Source organism: Urocitellus parryii (genome assembly GCF_045843805.1).
Source record: "Urocitellus parryii isolate mUroPar1 chromosome 12 unlocalized genomic scaffold, mUroPar1.hap1 SUPER_12_unloc_3, whole genome shotgun sequence".
Lineage (NCBI taxonomy): Eukaryota > Metazoa > Chordata > Mammalia > Rodentia > Sciuridae > Urocitellus > Urocitellus parryii.
In genome coordinates, this window is record NW_027551760.1 from 1,069,729 (window position 1) to 1,087,115 (window position 17,387).

A 17,387-nucleotide genomic window follows, 5' to 3' on the forward strand; every position below is an offset into this window, starting at 1 on the left:
CAATACTGCTTTGGAAAGGTTTGTACCAATTTCTGTCTTTCCAGCGTTGATGCCCAGGAAAAAAAGGGGTCGCAGGGTCAAAGGGCATGTGCTTCCAACGTGGAACAGTCCTGCCAAATTGTCCTCTGGGGAATTGTGATCCCCAGATCCCCACGTACACTCGCACCAAGAGGCTCACACTTGTCATTTGCCTGCCCCTGCCCGTGCCCAAACATGCCAGCCTGGTGGGGCGTCACTGTGTCACGTTGTCCTAGTGGGTAGACTGAGTTACCGGCCACGTACTGGACACTTGCATTCCTTGTCCTGTGAATTCTCTGTGGCCTTCAGTGCCTCCTTTTCTACGGCACCTGGCCCTTTCTCACTCACTCCTGGAGGACGTCACATCTGTCCCTGCTTTTGGATTTTTCCCCTGACCTCCATCTGACGTACCATGTGTTCACTTCTGTCCCTCCCTGCCTCGATAGACTGTGAGAAACAGCAGGACAGCAGTTTTGACATCTGCTCATGCTCAGGTTTCCAGCACCTGGGAGGCGGTGGCTGGCATGTCCTGGGCACCTCCCAGTTGATTGTTGAATGAATGAACAGACGGATGAGTGAATTATAACCTTTCATCTGCCTTTCGTTTTTCAAATATTTCCTCCATGCCCATCAATTGTCTTTTATCTTTGGTTGTAATGCAGGGGATCAGACAGAAACCTCTTTTTTTTTGATACTAGGAATTGAACCCAGGGGCACCTAACCACTGAGCCACATCCCCAGCCCTTTTTGTATTTCATTAAGAGACAGGGTCTCACTGAGTTGCTTGGGGCCTAAGTCGCTGAGGCTGCCCTCGAACTCATGATCCAACTGCCTCAGCCTCCTGAGCCGCTGGGATTACAGGCGTGCACCACCACACCCAGCATGGAAGCTTTTAATTTATGTGAAATTAAATCTATCTGTTCTTGCATTATGCCAAAGACCTTCTTTCTCTACCCCAAAATTATGTATTCTATTTTCCTAATATTTGTATATTTTGTTATTATTTCAAGTGATTTAATCCACACAGAATCTATTTTTTAAACATTTTTTTTTTTTAGTTATAGGTGGTCACAATACCTTTATTTTTATGTGGTGCTGAGGATTGAATCCAGCGCCTCATGCGTGCTAGGCGAGCGCTCCTCCTCTGAGCCACAACCCCAGCCCACAGAATCTATTTTTATAAATGAGATGAGATGTAGATCACATTGTTTCACAGTGATGAAGCCCAGCTGGGGTGTAGCTCAGATGAAGCACTCGCCTAGCACATGCAAGGCCTTGGGTTTGATCCTCAGCACCAAAGAGAAAAGAAATGAAAGTGGTGGCGGACTTTCTAATTGGTTCCATGGGTCCGTTTGTCTGTTCCCACTCCAGGACCACCCTCTTAAAATCTTTTATTTTTATGTGGTGCTGAGAATTGAACCCACTGCCTCACGCATGCTAGGCGAGCACGCTACCACTTGAGCCACGTCCCCAGCCCCCACCCTCTTAAAATCACTCGACGTTTATCATTTATTTTTGCATGAAGTGGGACATGTTCCCTGCTCTTTGTTCTTAACTTCCAAAAATTTCTCTGCTATTTCTGTGCGTTTTCTCTTTCAGACGAGTACCAGAACCAGCTTGTCAGGCCTGCTCTAGTTTGGGTCTTTATTTATTTATTTATTTTTGTACCAGGGATTGAAACCAGGGGCACTTAACCACGGAGCCACATCCCCAGCCCTTTTTAATGTCTTATTTTGAGACAGGATCTTGTTAAGTTGCTTAGGACCTTGCTAATTGGCAGAGACTGGCCTCAAACTTGCAAACCTCCTGCCTCAGCCTCCTGAGCTGCTGGGATTACAAGCATGGAATTTTTTCTATTACAATTTCTCTCTCTCTCTTTTTTTTCCTGGCGTGTAGAAAAGCAATGATTTTTTGTATGATCTCGTACCTGGTTATCTTGCCAAATTCTTTTTAGTTCTGATATTTGTCAGATGGCTTTCTTAGATTTCCCTTATATTTCCTCCAAACTATGAGGGTTTATACTTTCCCCCTACATCTCTTTCTTGCCCCATGAAAAGCCAGCACACCCAGAACATGACCCAGCAGCCATTCTGGTGAACTCCCTTGTCTTGCTCCCCATCCAGGGAAAAAGCCCTGAGTCCCTCCATCCTTATTTAAACTGGAACAACTGTTCTGTCCACCAAATCAATCCTCTCCCTTTACACCTGGGTGCCATCGAAGGGTTTCGCTATGATTTGCATGTCACCCAAAAGTTCATGTGTGAAAACTTAATTCCTCAGTGCAGCAATGTTGGGAGGCGGGGCCTGGGGAAGTGGGTGTGGAGTAGTGGATTTGCTCTTGTGTAAGAGTTGAGTCCCCAAACACACACCTGCTTGAACACACCTTGAACACACCTGCTTGCTTTTCTGCTTTCCACCATCAGTTGAAGCAGCACAGTGTGCAGCAGCACAGGTGCCAAGCTCTTGGACTTCCAGAACCATGAGACAAAATAAACCTTTATTCTTTATAAATTATCCTGTCTCAGGTATTCTCTTATAGCAACAAGAAAATGGACTAATGCAGGTTTCAAGCAGGGGGATGATGTGGTACATAAATTAGCACAAGAGTGGATGAGGCAGAAAACCAAGGTGAAGTCTGGTCTGTCAGCCCCCTCCCTCTGGTGCCACTGGCCTTCCAGCAAAAGACCACCGGGAACACACCTGCAGCCGAGCAAGTCGGGCTTCTTTGCAGTGGGAGAGAACACACAGCACAGGATACCGAGAGTATGAGGGTGTGAGAAAGAACCTGCCGCAGGATTGGGGCTGTCCTTGCAGCTCATCTGACAGGGTGTGGAGGATCGGACTCCACGTCAGGTGGGAAATAGCAAAATATCAGGCTGGTTTTGCACTGAACCACCAGGCATTCTTACTTTGGGGTCTAGAGGAATAAAGAGAGGGAAGAGTGTCATCAGAGCCCTGTGACATCTGTGGACGTGCAGAGTGGCTCCCCTGTGGGAGCCAGAGACCAAGAGAAACCCATCCCATGCCCAAACCTGGACAGGGCAGAGCCAGAAGTACCCAGACATCCCTGCCCTCTGCCCTGAGGGGCCTCCTGGCCAAGCCCTCAGGAAGCAGAGGGCACGGCAGTGTGGACGACGTGTCCACTCAGGTCAGCCTTGAGCGGGATTCCGGTGCGGAGGAAGATGGTCTGGGAAGAGAGAGGGACAGATGGCAGGTAGCCACAGGCCACTGCACTGAAGAGCTGCCCCAGACGTACCCCTGGGAGAAGGACCTCGTGGGCCTGGGCCCTGGGTGTCCGCTGCTCCTCTTGGGACCACTTCAGGGTGGATGAGAGAGAAGTGCATGGGAGGTGCCAGAGGCGGGTGGGGCCACTTCCCCCGTGACCCCTCCGCCCTGTGCTCCTCCCTGTGCTCCTCCCTGGGTCTTGCCAGCCTGGTCCCTGATCTGCCCAGCAAGCCTGTGGCGGTCATGTGCTGTGTGGGGGCCGTGAGAGCCTTCTCTCTCCACAGGTGACGGGGATGGACTAGTCCCAATTTCTCCCTGGTCCCGGCCCCTTCAGGGCCTGAGCCCACGGAGGGAGCCTTTGGTCTTTGTGGAAAACAAGCCTCTGCTGACCGTGGCCTTGAGGTGGACCATGGGGGGCTTCTCCCTGATGCATCTTACCCTGGAGCCTCCAAAAGAGGGGGTTCAGGGGCTGGGAGACTGGGGTTCTGAGGGGAGGGCCCTGAGGGAGAGGTTTGTCCTCGGCTGGGACCGGAGCTCACAACGGACAGGAGGCAGCCTGCGCCTGGGGTGGCCTGAAAGACAGGCCCCTTCCCGGGTCTCTGTCCAGGTGGGGGCTGCCCAGGCCCCGGAGGCAGCCCACTGTCTTGCCCTCGTGTGTCTGTGCTTTCTTAGTTATTTAAAAGATTTGCCCACGATGGCCCCTCACATTTTCCAAGATGCCTTCCCGGATGGTGGCTCACTCGATTCCCACAGGCGAGGCTGCTCCGGCCCCTTCCCCAGAGCGCTGGTGGCCCGGGCTGGGTGACATGACTCATGCCTGCCTGCCACCCGCACAGAGGGCCTCCTGGCGGGAAGAGGAGGCGCTCCGCTGTCCTGCTCTTGCTGTGGAGGAGTTTCTACTTCCCTCCGCTGGCGGCGGTAGCACCTGCCAGGGCAGCTGTTCTGATCCCTGCAGGGCAGGGCCTCCAGGCTCCTGGACCCGGCCTTGTCCCCTGGTCCCATTCCTACAGTGGCCCCGATGACAGTCAGCCCCCTCCCTCTGGTGCCACTGGCCTCAGGCCCCCGAGGCAGGCCTGGTGGCTCTTCTGGCCTGTCCCTTGCACCACTGCTGGTGTGGCTCTGGCAGGAGCCTCCCCTGGGCCAGCGCAGGCCCTCCTGGGTGGCTGTGATGGCAATGGCGCGGGGGGAGGGACAGCTGCTGTGGGCAGCCCCCACAGGACGCGTCTTCTGCCCTGCCAGCCCTGTGCCGTGACTCACTTCCCCTCTCTGGGCTGCAGATCCCTCATCTGTAAAGGAGGCCTGATGGCAGCCCCTGGGCAAAGACAGGGGGTCACCAGAGAGGGCCGAGGCCGGCAGAGGCAGCCCTGAGCACACTGGCCCCGTGGAAGGAAGGCGGGGTCCCTAAGGAGCTGGCTCCCCCAGGGCCATGGGGGGGGGGAGGTTTCCTAGGAAAGCTGACCTGGCCTGGGCCCCGGGAGGGGACAGAGAGGGGAGGGGACAGCGAGGGGAGGGGAGTGTGAGGGGAGGGGACTGCAAGGTGTCTGAGCCTTGAGAGGGGCAGCCTGATGGGCAGATTGGACAGACGGGGCTGCTGTGGGGGCGGGGGAAGGACCGAGTCTGGCTTGGCTTCTGGAAGGTGGGGTCTGCGTCACCTAATTTCTAGTCACCTGGGGTCCGGAATGACACACACCTCTGCTCTGCCACTGTTGGGTGGGGTGGGGTCTGAATGCCAGCCAACGTCGGGGGCTGCCAGGTGCCCAGTGGGGCTGCTGCCTGCCATGACCCATGGGGTCATGTTGACCATGCCCCTGTAGGTGCTGGATGCAGGGCCAGGGTGTCTGGCCCCTCTCACCTTGAAGGAGCTATGGCTGCCAGAGAAAGGACTTCCCTGCCAAGAGGACAGGGACCTCGCCAGGAAGGGTGGGCTCTGCGCCGCCCACCTTGGGGCCAGTCTCTGAGTCTGTTTCCTCATCTGCGAATGGGATGGGTAGCTCCTCTCTCAGAGCGAGGAGGACCTGGGGAGGGGCTGAGTACGCCGGCTCCTGGCAGGTGCTCAGCTGTGAGAGCTTTAGGGACAGGGACAGGGACAGGTGGTTCTCATTTTGGCAAGAGCAAGCCGACCTCCACACGCTGGTGCTGCCGGAACGGAGCGAGGGACACCGGGGGCCGTGCGTGGGCTGCTGCAGCCAGGCGTGGGGCTTCTTGTGAGGGTTGGCCTGGCCTCTAGGGCCCGGGGAATGCGGGACAGGGGCAGTCCCCCAGGTGGACCCACTAGCACCTGGACATTCTAGGTTGGGCCTGAGGCCTGGGCATGGAGGCCTGGTGGGGGAAGAAGGGTTCAGGGAGCTGCCTGGAGAAGTTTCTCCGACTCCTGTGCTCCCTGGTAAGCACCCCCTGCTGGAAGGGACTGTTGAGGTCATGTTGGCCATCCCTCTGCCTCAGGGAGGGGCTTCTTCCCCAGAGGGGGAAGACTCCTCCAGTTCTGGGCACCTTCCCTAGGGAGGGCTGGAAGCTCCTCTGCATTTTGACCTTGGCCCCTCCTTGGGCAGCTTGCTCTCAGCCCTGTCCCCGATGGACAGGCGCCTCTGCTGAGGGAGGGCCTGCCCGGGGAAAGCAGGCCCCTCTGCAGACCTAGTGTCAGGGAGCAGTGCAGGGCTCCTCTGCAGGCCCCTGGAGGACTGCCGGTGGGCGGGGAAGGCAGCAGGACTGGACCAGGGCACCCGGGAAGTTCCACAGCAGAGGCCACCAATGGTGTGGGGAGTGCAAGAGCCAAGGAGCCTAAGTTGGGGTGCGTGGTGACTGGGGGCTTCATGAGGGAGAGGGGCCAGGAGGAGGGGAGAGGCGGTGGGGAGGAGAAGAGTGGGCAGATGAGGGGAGGAGGCCTGGGTGGCCCCAGCCATAGGCCTTCCCAGTTGGAGCCCAGAAGGCTGCCCGGGGCACCACCTCCCCTTCCCTGGGGTCCCCTGTGGGGCCTGGATAGGGGTGGCACTGCGCCCAGCCCCCCATGTCCTGTGTCCCTCCCTCGCCTCAGCACCCAGGCCAGGAGGAGCCTCATGATGGCTGAGGCTTTGGCTGTGGCTGTTGTCATGGGCTGACCCTGCGGCTCCCACTGAGCCCACTCCTAACCCGGGAGGCCCTTGCTGGGCACTGGGTGCCTCCTCTCCAGGGACCTCTCTGTTTCAGACTAACCCATGGGGAAACTGAGGCAGAGACCCCTTGTTTAGGCCCCTCTGTGGACCAGTCAGGCTGGAAATAGGGTCTGATGCCCCTCTAGTCAGCAAGGAGTGGGGGGCAGTAGGCACAGCCACCCCTGGTGTTCCTGGCAGTGTCCTTGGGCAGGGCTGTCTTCCAGAGCCAGTAAGGGCAGCAGGGTACGTCCATGCTCATGGTGACAAAGCCAGCTCATGGTGACCCGTTCCTGGAGCAGGGGACAGGGCCAGCACTGGGCTGGGGGCTCACCACTGTATTTGCCAAATCAAAGACTGAGGTGGGCGGTTGTGTGTGGCTGTGAGCTCTCCCAGGGTAACAGTCCCTCCATAGAGGGACCCAGATGTTGGAGGCCCGCCCGTTGCCTGGTGGGTGTGAACACGTGTGGTGGGTGTGGCCTGGTGTGTGTGTGTCTGGTACGTGTGTCAGTATGGGTGTGAGGAGAGGGCAGAGACCAGGCCCTTGGGAATGGCCCTGCCGGACACGCCCTGTAGACAGAGAGCCTGCTCCTCCCTGGAGCACAGATGGGGCGGCACTGAGGAGAGAAGGGACTGTCACCCTGAGCTGAGAAACAGATGCAGGGCCTGACATGCAGGCAGGTGCCTGGGCAGGGCCCTGTTCCAGGTTAAGGTGGACAGGCCGTAGATGGGCATTGTGGGGCCAGTGGTCAGGTGTGAAGGTCGGTGGGCTGCAGAGGGGACGAAGGGTGTGTGTGGGGAGGGTTGGGCCGGAGGACCTGGGGACTGGCTCCTGGGCGCTTGGGTCATGGCAGGACCACTCGTGGAGGGCTTTTGTGGACTCGGCTGGCGCTTGGGAGGCCACGTCACAGTGAACAGGTTCCAATGGGTGATGGAGATGGGCTTGGGTCTGGAGTGGTACCATGGGGCCCAGGATGAGATCACTGAGCCAGAGGGCCTCTGTGCACGCCCCTAGGTGTGCGTGTGCCCGTGTGACTCTCTCTGGGTGTCCAGGGACAACTCTGGGAGCTGCGGTGGCTTTTTTGGGAGCTGTCATCTTCAAGGAAGCCTAATCCGGTTTGGACCATAATCCACCCTGATCCTCTCCTCAGCGTCCACCCCCGGCCATCTGTGCTTCTAATCCCAAGCCTCTGCCTGGAGCCTTCTCAGGCTGGAGCTGGGAGTCACCTTGGCCTTGGCCCTCTGCTCCGTGCTGAGGGAGCCCCTTCCAGATCCTGCAAGTCCCAGTGGGGGCTGGGGGAGCACAGCAGAGCCACAAGGCCCGGCCAGGAGGTGGGGCTGGAGGGTCAGGCCCCATCCTTCATGGGAACCGCACCCCTCCCCTCTCCTCTCTCACCGTGACTCCCTCCAAGCTGTCCACAATCCTGCTGATCCTGGATCCCGCCTCCATTTTCTTTTGCCCTCTGGCCCAAGCCACTGTCCCCTGTCCCTGAACCACGCAGCAGCACCCGAGGGTTCCTGCAGCAGGCTCACTCTCACCCAGCCACCCGGGCTGTGTCCTGTGTTCCACCACAGGGCCCTCTTCTGCCTGCCTCCTCCCGGGCTGGCCCTTCGCCACCCTGCAAGTTACAGCAGAAGGCGAGGGTGTCCCATGTCCCCTCTCCAGCCATGGCTCTTCTCCCTGGGATGCCGCTCTCTGGCATGATCTCATTTATTTATTTTTTGTCTGGTCTCTGCTCCCATTGCAAGGTCATCCCAGAGGGCAGGAGCCTTGGCTGTCCTCTTCATGCCACCGTGACTGTCACTGTAGCTGTCGCAGGTCTTCAGTGGAGTGTCAGAGGGCCCAGCATGGGTCAGTGGCTACCTAAGGTGGAAGGGAGCAATCTCTGGCTCCTTTGCACCTTAAAGACCCTTTGCCACCTGCCAATGGGATTGTCCTCTAGGGTCCCTTCCCGGCCACGGCTTCCTCCTCGTTGGGTGCCTCATGTTCCTGTCTTTAGAGGAGACCAATGTGGGAGGGAGCAGCAGACCCTGCCCAACCGCAGAGCTGCTCCATGCCAGGGCGGGAGGAGCAGCAGGGCCCGTCCTGGGCAGGGTGCTCCGACTTGGTGTCTCCTGCCGGCATCTGAGCCCGTCCAGGTGTTCCAGAACCTTCTGTGTTATCATTCCCTAATGGTCTTCCTGAAGTCAACTCAGTTTTTACAAACCTAAATTTATTTTAAAAGGAAAAGGTATCATTACTCTCAGTGGATGACTACTATCACTCGCCAGGACCCAACATAATCACAAAAGTAAATATGATGGAAACGATGAGCTCAGCTCCCCAGAGGCGGTGGTTTGGGACTTACTCCTGCATCTCCAGCATTCGGAACAGACCCCAGGGCGTAAGGGACTTGGAATACAATTTTTTTTTTTCCTGTCTGGGGTCTGAACCCAGGGGCACTCTTCCTGAGCCACATCCCCATACCTTTTTGAGACAGGGCTCCACAAAGTTGCTGAGGCTGGCCTTGAACTTGCGATCCTCCTGCCTCAGCCTCCCCGAGCTGCTGGGATGACAGGTGTGCACCACTGTGCCAGGTTTGGAAAGAAGGCCCAAGTCAATGAATAAATGCAGATGGGCATGAGTGATGTGGCTGTGCCAGGATAGGAAGTGCTGAGGTCCTCTCCCGACAGCTGCATGGTGGGTGGGGAGGTGCAGGGCTCGTCCCCAGCAGGGCTGCCACATGTGACAGCAGCCTCAGCCACTGCAGGGCCACTTCTGAGCCAGCCTTGGAGGCTTCCTCTACACCTTCCCCAGGAGGAGGCTGGTGACCCTCTGTGTCCCCCTCATGTGCTGGGCTAGGCCATCACTGGAGCAGGGCACAGGGACTCTGGGCCCCTGCCTGGCAGGAGCCTGTGGGGGTGGCCACCGAGCTGGCATCCTCGTCTGAGGCCTGACCCCTCCTCAGGAGGGGCTGGCGCCTGCCTCTCACCCTTGGCGGCTCTGCCCGGGCACCTCGGCCAAGCCACGCACATCCTGGCCTCTGCCTGGGGTGCGTTAGGAAGGAGCAGGAAGGAAACCTCTGGGCCACATCAGCAGGGAACTTGCAGCGTCACCACTGTGGAAGGGAAACCCTCTTTGCGTGGGGCTGGGTGGACATACCGGGAATCCAAAAGGCAGGAGGTGGGCGACGATGAAGCACTCTCAACAGACAGTCACCAGAAGGATATCACAAAGCGTCGTCACACGGTCCAGTGGACTCTCACAGGTTTCTTTTCTTTCTTTCTTTCTTTTTCAGGGGAATCTAAATTTTATTTACTTATTAGCTTTTTTGAATTTTTAGGTTGAGACAGGGTCTTGCTAAGTTGCTGAGGCTGGTCTCAAACTTGCAATCCTCCTGCCTCAGCCTCCCGAGTCTGGGATTACAGGCGTCCACCATAGTGACCAGCTGTGTCTCACAGGTTTTTAATTTAAAAGAAAAAAAAAAAGTGGCGCCTCAAACTTACTTGGTAGAGAGGCTCTGTGACACTCAGGCTGGGAAAAACCCAACAAAACCAGAAGAAATTGAGTGTGGCACCCCACCTCATGCGGTGGTCCCCTCACCGTCTGGGGATGAGGAGTGGGGTCCTCCCTCTAGAACAGCAGCCTGTGGGGCTCCCAGTCTAACCCCTCCCGCTGTCCACCATGTGCCCAGACCCTGCCTCTCCTCTGCTGGGCTCCCAAGGGTCAACTCCAAGTGACAGGGGTCCTGGAGGCGGGGAGCGGACCTCCTGCCCAAGGGTCAGGGGATCTTTAGAGAAATGGGAAGGGACCTGGGCTCTTCCACCCCAGCCCTGGGCTTTCACCCAGGTGTTGGGGTGGGCGGTTCCCCTTCGCGAACAGGCGAAGAGGGCCAAGGGGAGCCCCTCCTCTATGGCTAATCAGGCCTCCTGAGCCTGCGTCCCACAAAGAGAGTTCACAGACGCAGCCCTGGGCAGGCTCCCAGGGACTGTGCCATTGGTGCAGATGGCCTTCTTCAATGCCCTCCCACTCTGCAAGGGACACGCCAGGCCCCAGGGGGTAAGAGGCGCAGCCCGCGTGGGAGTTGGCTCTGGAGCCTCCAGCAGGCTGAGCGGATTTCACTCCTGTGTCAGGGATCCCAGCTGCCCGGCCCCCGCTCCCTGCCACAGAGCTGGAAGGCTGAGGCTTCCAGCAGGGCAGGTGACGCGGGCCCCATAGGTCAGCAAGACTGGACCTGACGCTCCCCCTGCACGCTCTGTAATTTGCCCTGGAAGCGGGCATTAAGTCATTTGGCTGGCCGATGGCAAGGATAAGTGCCCCTATCAGCCACTGGCATCTGTGGCCCAGACTCCCTGGCTCTGCTGTGGGCCCTGCTGCATCAGCCTCCAGATTGGCCCAGCCGGGAGGCCAGGGGCCTCGGCTGCATCGCCCACAGCCTCGGAGCTCCTGTGGGAGAAGGGCTGGTTTGCTGTGCGCGAGAGGGCGGGTAGCCCAGGAATCCTTGGCGACTCCCGGCTTCTCTCCCCCGCATGCCTGGTGCCCCCCAGCACATACACGTTTCAAGCTCCATCTCAAACACATAGGAACTGCACATAAATTATGCTCCGACACAGGGACACATCAACACACCATGGTGAGGAATCCCGTAGGGGACTGGGGGCCCGCACAGGTCCTAGATGTAGCCCTCCAAGAAAAATGGGGAGGTGGGGGCCTGCAGGGGAACTGCAAGGGTCTTATAAAAGGCACCTGGGGATTGGGCTCTAAAATCCCACGCAGCTGGTGGCTGGTTGGATCAGCTCCAGCTCCACACTGTCCCCACCTACCTGAACTCCTCTGCCTAGGAGTTCAGCCACCCACCAGCATTTCTTGCCCCCAGCCCAGGGCTCAGATCCTCCTTCACACCTGGCCTCACCACATCCGCTGACGTTGGGGTGGGGGAGGGCAGAAGGGGTGCGATCACCGGGTTCTGCATTCTGATTGCTGGAGTGTTCCTGCCAAAGGTCCCAGGCCCCTGCCGTCTGGGGAGAGGGTGTCATGCTGATGGGCTGGGGGCTGTGGAGGAGGCAGGCTCTGTCAGTGGTTCTCCTTCTTCCCCTTGAAATTCCCGCCAGGCAAGGCCCAGGGAGAGCCCAGCAGCGTCAGCAGAGTTCCCCTTCAGAGCCAGCCTGTGACATGGGGAAATGCTTCTCTCTGGGCCCCTGGGGGTTCCCCTGGGCCCCAGGGGAAGAAGCTCTGCCTCACTCATAACTGGAAACTCACCAGTGGCCCCTGCTTCCCCTCTGAAAGCAAGCTCACCCCCACTATGCCAAAGTCCAGGGGTTTGCAGTCAAGAGACTATGTTCTGGCTAGCCTGGCCACCAACCTGCCTCAGGAAGCAGATTGGTCTCATCTAAGCAATTGGGGTGGGGGGTAAGAGGGGCAGGGGAGAGAAAGACCCTCCTGCCTAAGGTCTCCCAGTAGGGGCGCCCCATTCTCCCTTGTAGGATCATCTGCGGCAGATTTTTGTTCTAACAAACTCCTAGGAGGAAAACCCCGAGAAAAGGAAAAGGCAGAGGAAGCAGGGACCAGGGACCCCAATGGCCAGAAGGGCATCAGGGACCAAGGAACCCCAAAGGCCAGAAGGGCATCATCTGAGAAACTGAGTTCCCAAGGGCTGAAAGGCTTAAAGCCGGTCAAAGGGCGGGAGCAATCTTCCGAGCTGGGGTGCAAAGATCCGGGAGGGGCGCGTTCGGACCCCAAGACTCCGGCGAACACCCCCGCCTTAGGAACTGGCCCCGGTTTCCTCCCCTGGGGCTCCCCTCCCCAGCCCGCGCCGGGGAAGCCAGGCCGCCCGGCCTGCGCCCCACGTGAGGCCGCGGGGGCGGCGCCGGCGCCTTCCTGCTCTGCCCTTGTTTGGTGACCCGGGAGCCCGGCCCCCCAGTACTTAAGCCCGGGCGCGGCAGCCAGTGCCCAGAGGCGATAGATCGGGCTGAGCGAGCGCCGCGGAGCCCGGAAGACGAGCGAGAGGCGAGAGAGGCAGAGGCAAAGGGCAGCGGCTCGGCATGGGGCTGGAGGCGGCGCGGGAGCTGGAGTGCGCGGCGCTGGGGGCGCTGCTGCGGGAGCCGCGGGAGGCCGAGCGCACACTGCTGCTCGACTGCCGCCCCTTCCTAGCTTTCTGCCGGCGACACGTGCGCGCCGCGCGGCCTGTGCCCTGGAACGCGCTGCTGCGGCGACGCGCGCGCGGCCCGCCCGCTGCCGCCCTCGCCTGCCTGCTGCCGGATCGTGCGCTGCTGGCGCGCCTGGCCCGCGGGGAACTGGCGCGCGCGGTGGTGCTGGACGAAGGCAGCGCCTCGGTGGCAGAACTCCGGCCCGATGGCCCCGCGCACCTGCTGCTCTCGGCGCTGCTACACGAGACCCGCGCCGGGGCCACCGCCGTCTGCTTCCTGCGAGGTGAGACCCGAGCCTGCCCGCCTGCCCGCGCCCGGCCCTGGCCAGCCCTGCCCGGCCCTCCTGGCTAACCTGCCCGCGCTCTTCCTGCAGGAGGCTTCGACAGCTTCCAGTCCTGCTGTCCCGATCTGTGCTCTGAATCCCCTGCCCCGGCGCTGGCCCCCACAGCCACCGAGACCAGTAGCTCCGACCTCAGGGTTCCCATCTATGACCAGGTGAGCTGAGATCAGGGCTTCTTGTCACTGTCCTCCCTCCCCTGGCTAGCCTCTGGGTAGAGCGAGGAGTCTGCTTGTGTGTGTGTGTGTGTGTGTGTGTGTGTGTGGCCGCATGCAAAGGGCAAGGGTTATGTTTTCACGGGTGCTTTGGGGAATGAGGTGGGTGGGCGAATTTGTGAGTGTGTATCTGTATGGTGTCCCCTTGTGTCCTTCTCACATTCCTGACATGTGTCTCTGGTCAGTGTCTGGCCAAGGGCTCCTCTTGTCTGGGGCTAGTCCGTGTCTGCCCTGTCGGGCTCACACTGTCCCCTAAGGCCGAGGAGGTCTCACCACCCCCTCTCTCCTCCAGGGTGGACCGGTGGAGATCTTGCCCTACCTGTACCTGGGCAGCTGCAGCCACTCCTCTGACCTACAAGGGCTGCAGGCCTGTGGCATCACAGCCGTCCTCAACGTCTCTGCTAGCTGCCCCAACCACTTTGAGGGCCTTTTCCTCTACAAGAGCATCCCGGTGGAGGACAACCAGATGGTGGACATCAGTGCCTGGTTCCAGGAGGCCATAGGCTTCATCGGTAAGAGGAACCTCAGGGGAGGAGATTGAGGGCGCCGCCTTCTCGCCTGGGCATCTTCTGAGCTGACTCCCGTCCCCATCTCCTTTGCAGACCTGGTGAAGAACAGCGGAGGCCGGGTGCTGGTCCACTGCCAGGCAGGCATTTCCCGCTCTGCCACCATCTGCCTGGCGTACCTGATACAGAGCCGCCGAGTGCGGCTGGATGAGGCCTTCGACTTTGTTAAGCAACGCCGCGGAGTCATCTCCCCCAACTTCAGTTTCATGGGGCAGTTGCTGCAATTTGAGACTCAGGTGCTGTGTCACTGAGGCAGGGACCCTCTGCCTGCCTCCCTACCACGTTGGCCCTCACAATTTCTAGGAGGAGCCGAGTGGGGACAGGTGGGTTCCCGATGGCCTAGAGCATCCCCCTCGTCTTTGGAGGCCTGTTGCACCCCCTGGGGGACTGGCCTTCCCACCTGGTGCTCTTCTGCTGGGAGTTCAAGGGCTGGCCCTTAGGAGGGGACAGAGCAGAGGCACATCTGCTCTCCCCTCCACTCCTGTGGTAGAAATGACTGGACTCTACATTCATGGACTCTCTGGTCCCTTCACCATGTTGAAACCCTTGGCAGCCCGAGAGCCCTAAGGAACAAGCTGTGACAACAGGGAGCCCTGTCTAGGGGTGTCCACTCTGGGTCCTGGAGCCCGAGCCAAGCTCCTGGGGGAGCTAGGAACTTGGAAAGTGAGGCGTGTGTCGTGTTCCGGACCTGTGACCTCTTGCTTACGCATACGTGAGCGTTTCTTGCCCGCCCATGTTGGTGCTGGAAAATTATTTGTGTTCAACTGACATTTAAGGCTCCCTCCCCCACTTCCTCCCAGCCCTGTGGGCGGGGGTTGGAAACTTAGCACTTTATATTTATACAGAACATTGTGGATGTGTCAATAAAATATTGTTTTGTTAAAAAAAAAAAAACAACTCCCGAGTGTCTGGTCTCAAGTTCATTCTTGGGGAAGGCTTGGAAGGAAGCAGCAGTCTCTCAACTCTCATCGCACCCCCCGCCCTGGCCAGGCCCAGGTCTCACCTGGGCTTGTCCAGGCTGGGTTGTGCCCCCAGGCCTCACCCGGGCCGGGGTTCATAGGAACTCCTGTTTCAGAGCCATTCCTTGTCCCCAGAAGAGATGTGGTCCGGTGTGTGATGAGGGGACATATCACTAGGGATCAGTAGCTTTCCTACCCACCCCACTAGCGTGTCCTCACTGAACATCAGGTGAGTGCCCAGCACAGGACATAGCGTCTGTGGACACCTGGAACAGGGAACCATCCCAAGCCAGAAGCAGAGGGGTACGTGCTGAGGCTGGAGCCGGTGCTGTGATCTGCCAGGGAGCCGAAGTGCTGAGCCCAAGGGGGTGGCCATGCGGGAGCCTCACCATGACACTTCAAGCCTCTCAAAGTGCCACCCAGCCCACTCCATTTTGTCCTCCAGGACTCACTCAACCTCTCTGCCCCTTCCCCCCAAAACTGTCTTCCATCATTCTGAGTGCCTGGTTTTTTTGAGGGGGGCATTGTGTTCAATAGTTAGGGACCCAGTTTTTTTTTTTTTTTTTTAAGAAAGAGTGAGAGAGTGGGAGAGAGAGAGAGAGAGAGAGAGAATTTTAATATTTATTTTTTAGTTCTTGGCAGACACAACATCTTTGTTTGTACGTGGTGCTGAGGATCGAACCCGGGCCGCACGCATGCCAGGCGAGCGCGCTACCGCTTGAGCCACATCCCCAGCCCCGTGACCCAGTTTTTTATTCTTATTTATTTATTTTTTTTTGTGCTGAATTCAGGGCTACTTAACCACTGAGCCACATCCCCAGCCCTTTTTGGTTTTTTATTTAGACACGGGTTTTTTTTTTTTTTTTTTTTTTTTTTTTTTTTTTTTTTTTTTTTTTAAGAGAGGAGAGAGAGAGAGAGAGTTTTTAATATTTATTTATTTATTTTTTAGTTCTCGGCGGACACAACATCTTTGTTGGTATGTGGTGCTGAGGATCGAACCCGGGCCGCACGCATGCCAGGCGAGCGCGCTACCGCTTGAGCCACATCCCCAGCCCCCTAGACACGGGGTCTTGTTGAGTTGTTTAGGGCCTCGTTAAGTTGCTGAGGCTGGCTTTGAACTTGCGATCCTCTTTCCTCAGCCTCCTGAGATGCTGAAATTACAGGTGAGTGCCACAGCACCTGGCTTATTTTTAATAGTGGTGATAAAAACAACAGTGTACCATTATTACCATTTTTAACCTTTATTTTATTTATTCTTTTTTTTTTAAAGAGAGAGTGAGAGAGAGAGAGAGAGGGAGAGAGAGAGAATTTTTAATATTTATTTTTTAGTTTATGGCAGACACAACATCTTTGTTGGTATGTGGTGCTGAGGATCGAACCCGGGCCGCACGCATGCCAGGCGAGCGCACTACCGCTTGAGCCACATCCCCAGCCCCATATTTTATTTATTCTAATTAGCAATATGTGACAGCAGAATGCAATTCAATTCATATTACACAATTTTTCATGTCTCCGATTGAACACAAAGTAGAGTTACACCACTCATATTTTCATACATGTATTTAGGGTAATGATGTCCATGTCATCCCACTGATTATTACCCTTTTAAGAGTTGAGTAGTTGTTGGGTGCAGACAGTGTCATGTGCAGCCTTCTAGAACTTCCCATCTTGCAAAATGGAAAATCTGCAGATTGCACACTAAGTCCCCAACCCCAGCCCCAGGTGGCCCCTCTTCAACTTCTGCCTATGGATTTGACAACTCTAGGTCCATCAATAAGTGGATCTTGCAGTTTTGTTGTGACTGGCTTAGTTCATTTGTCAGAATGTCCTGCAGGTGAGCTGCATGTCTTACAAGAGTCTGTTTCTCTGCCCGAACAGGGTGAATCTTCTTTTCGTTTCCTGAGCACTCTGGTGAAGCGGTCAGCTCCATGCATTTTTTTAATGTTATTTTCCCCCAATAGTATTGAGGTGGAATTGACAACATTTGTTATAGGTGTACAACACGGGGCTTTGCCACATGGATTCGGTGTGAATGATGATCACAACAAACCGGTCAGCATCCCCATCCCCAGCGTGGGCACCTGTCAGCTCCCTGCTGGGCAGCAGGGCGGCGCCTTCTCTCCTCTTCCTTGGGATCCCCATTCTGTCTTGAGAATCGCTGGACTCCAGGTAGAATGGGAATGTGAGAAGCCCGAGTGGACCAGCCAGGGTCCTCAGGCCTGTCACCTCCTTCATTGGGCATCAGTGTGGTTCTGAGTGCCACCAGTTCCTGACCAGGGCTGACTTGTTGCAGGATTTCAATCCAGATGGGGTCCCTGGGTGACCTGGCTAGTGATGAAGAGGAGGAAGATAGGTAAGGAACTTTCTGAATCTGTGACATAGCCACACTGGCTGGTTGTGCGGGGCTGCTGTGGGTCCACATGAGGGTCTGAGTACCTAGAAGTTTCCTTCCTCCCGCCTGCAGGCTTCTCTGGGTGCTGGTGACGTGGTGTTTGAGGTGAGCTGATCCATAGCGCCCGCACTTAGAATGGTGCACTTTTCTACATTCATGATTAAAAAAAAACAACAACTTATAAAGCCTCTGAGGCCTTTCCCTCCATCCACAGATACACTGGGGTACCTTGGGGACTCAGGTGGCTTTTCCATGTCTGAGCCCAGGGTGGGACAGGAAAGGGGCCCAGGAGCTGCAGGAGGAGGACCTTCCAGCACTGATCCTCCACTGTGCCCGAGGGAGCTCCTTCCCACAGCATCTCTCTGCCCTCTGCTGGCGGCAGAGGATCTCCCAAGTCCACCAAGTCTATGTCCAGGCCTCTTCAT

At 57.4% G+C, this 17,387-nt stretch overlaps 1 protein-coding gene across 1 annotated transcript; it reads left to right on the forward strand.

Annotated features, from left to right (window-relative positions):
• The first annotated feature begins 6,162 nt into the window (after positions 1-6,162).
• Dusp2 (dual specificity phosphatase 2) lies at positions 6,163-14,465 on the forward strand. The gene is made up of 4 exons (XM_026414093.2): positions 6,163-12,776; positions 12,867-12,988; positions 13,338-13,557; positions 13,648-14,465. The coding sequence occupies exons 1-4, from the start codon at positions 12,389-12,391 to the stop codon at positions 13,860-13,862; spliced, it is 945 nt and encodes a 314-aa protein (XP_026269878.1). The 5' UTR covers positions 6,163-12,388; the 3' UTR covers positions 13,863-14,465.
• Positions 14,466-17,387: the final 2,922 nt, after the last annotated feature.

What these genes read in the sequence shown, in the direction of transcription:
- Dusp2 (XM_026414093.2), top strand. Translation starts at nt 12,389, where the DNA reads ATGGGGCTGGAGGCGGCGCGGGAGCTGGAGTGCGCGGCGCTGGGGGCG. An exon ending in GGGTTCCCATCTATGACCAG is followed by an intron (nt 12,989 to 13,337) that starts GTGAGCTGAGAT and finishes TCTCTCCTCCAG; the next exon opens with GGTGGACCGGTGGAGATCTT. An exon ending in GGAGGCCATAGGCTTCATCG is followed by an intron (nt 13,558 to 13,647) that starts GTAAGAGGAACC and finishes TCTCCTTTGCAG; the next exon opens with ACCTGGTGAAGAACAGCGGA.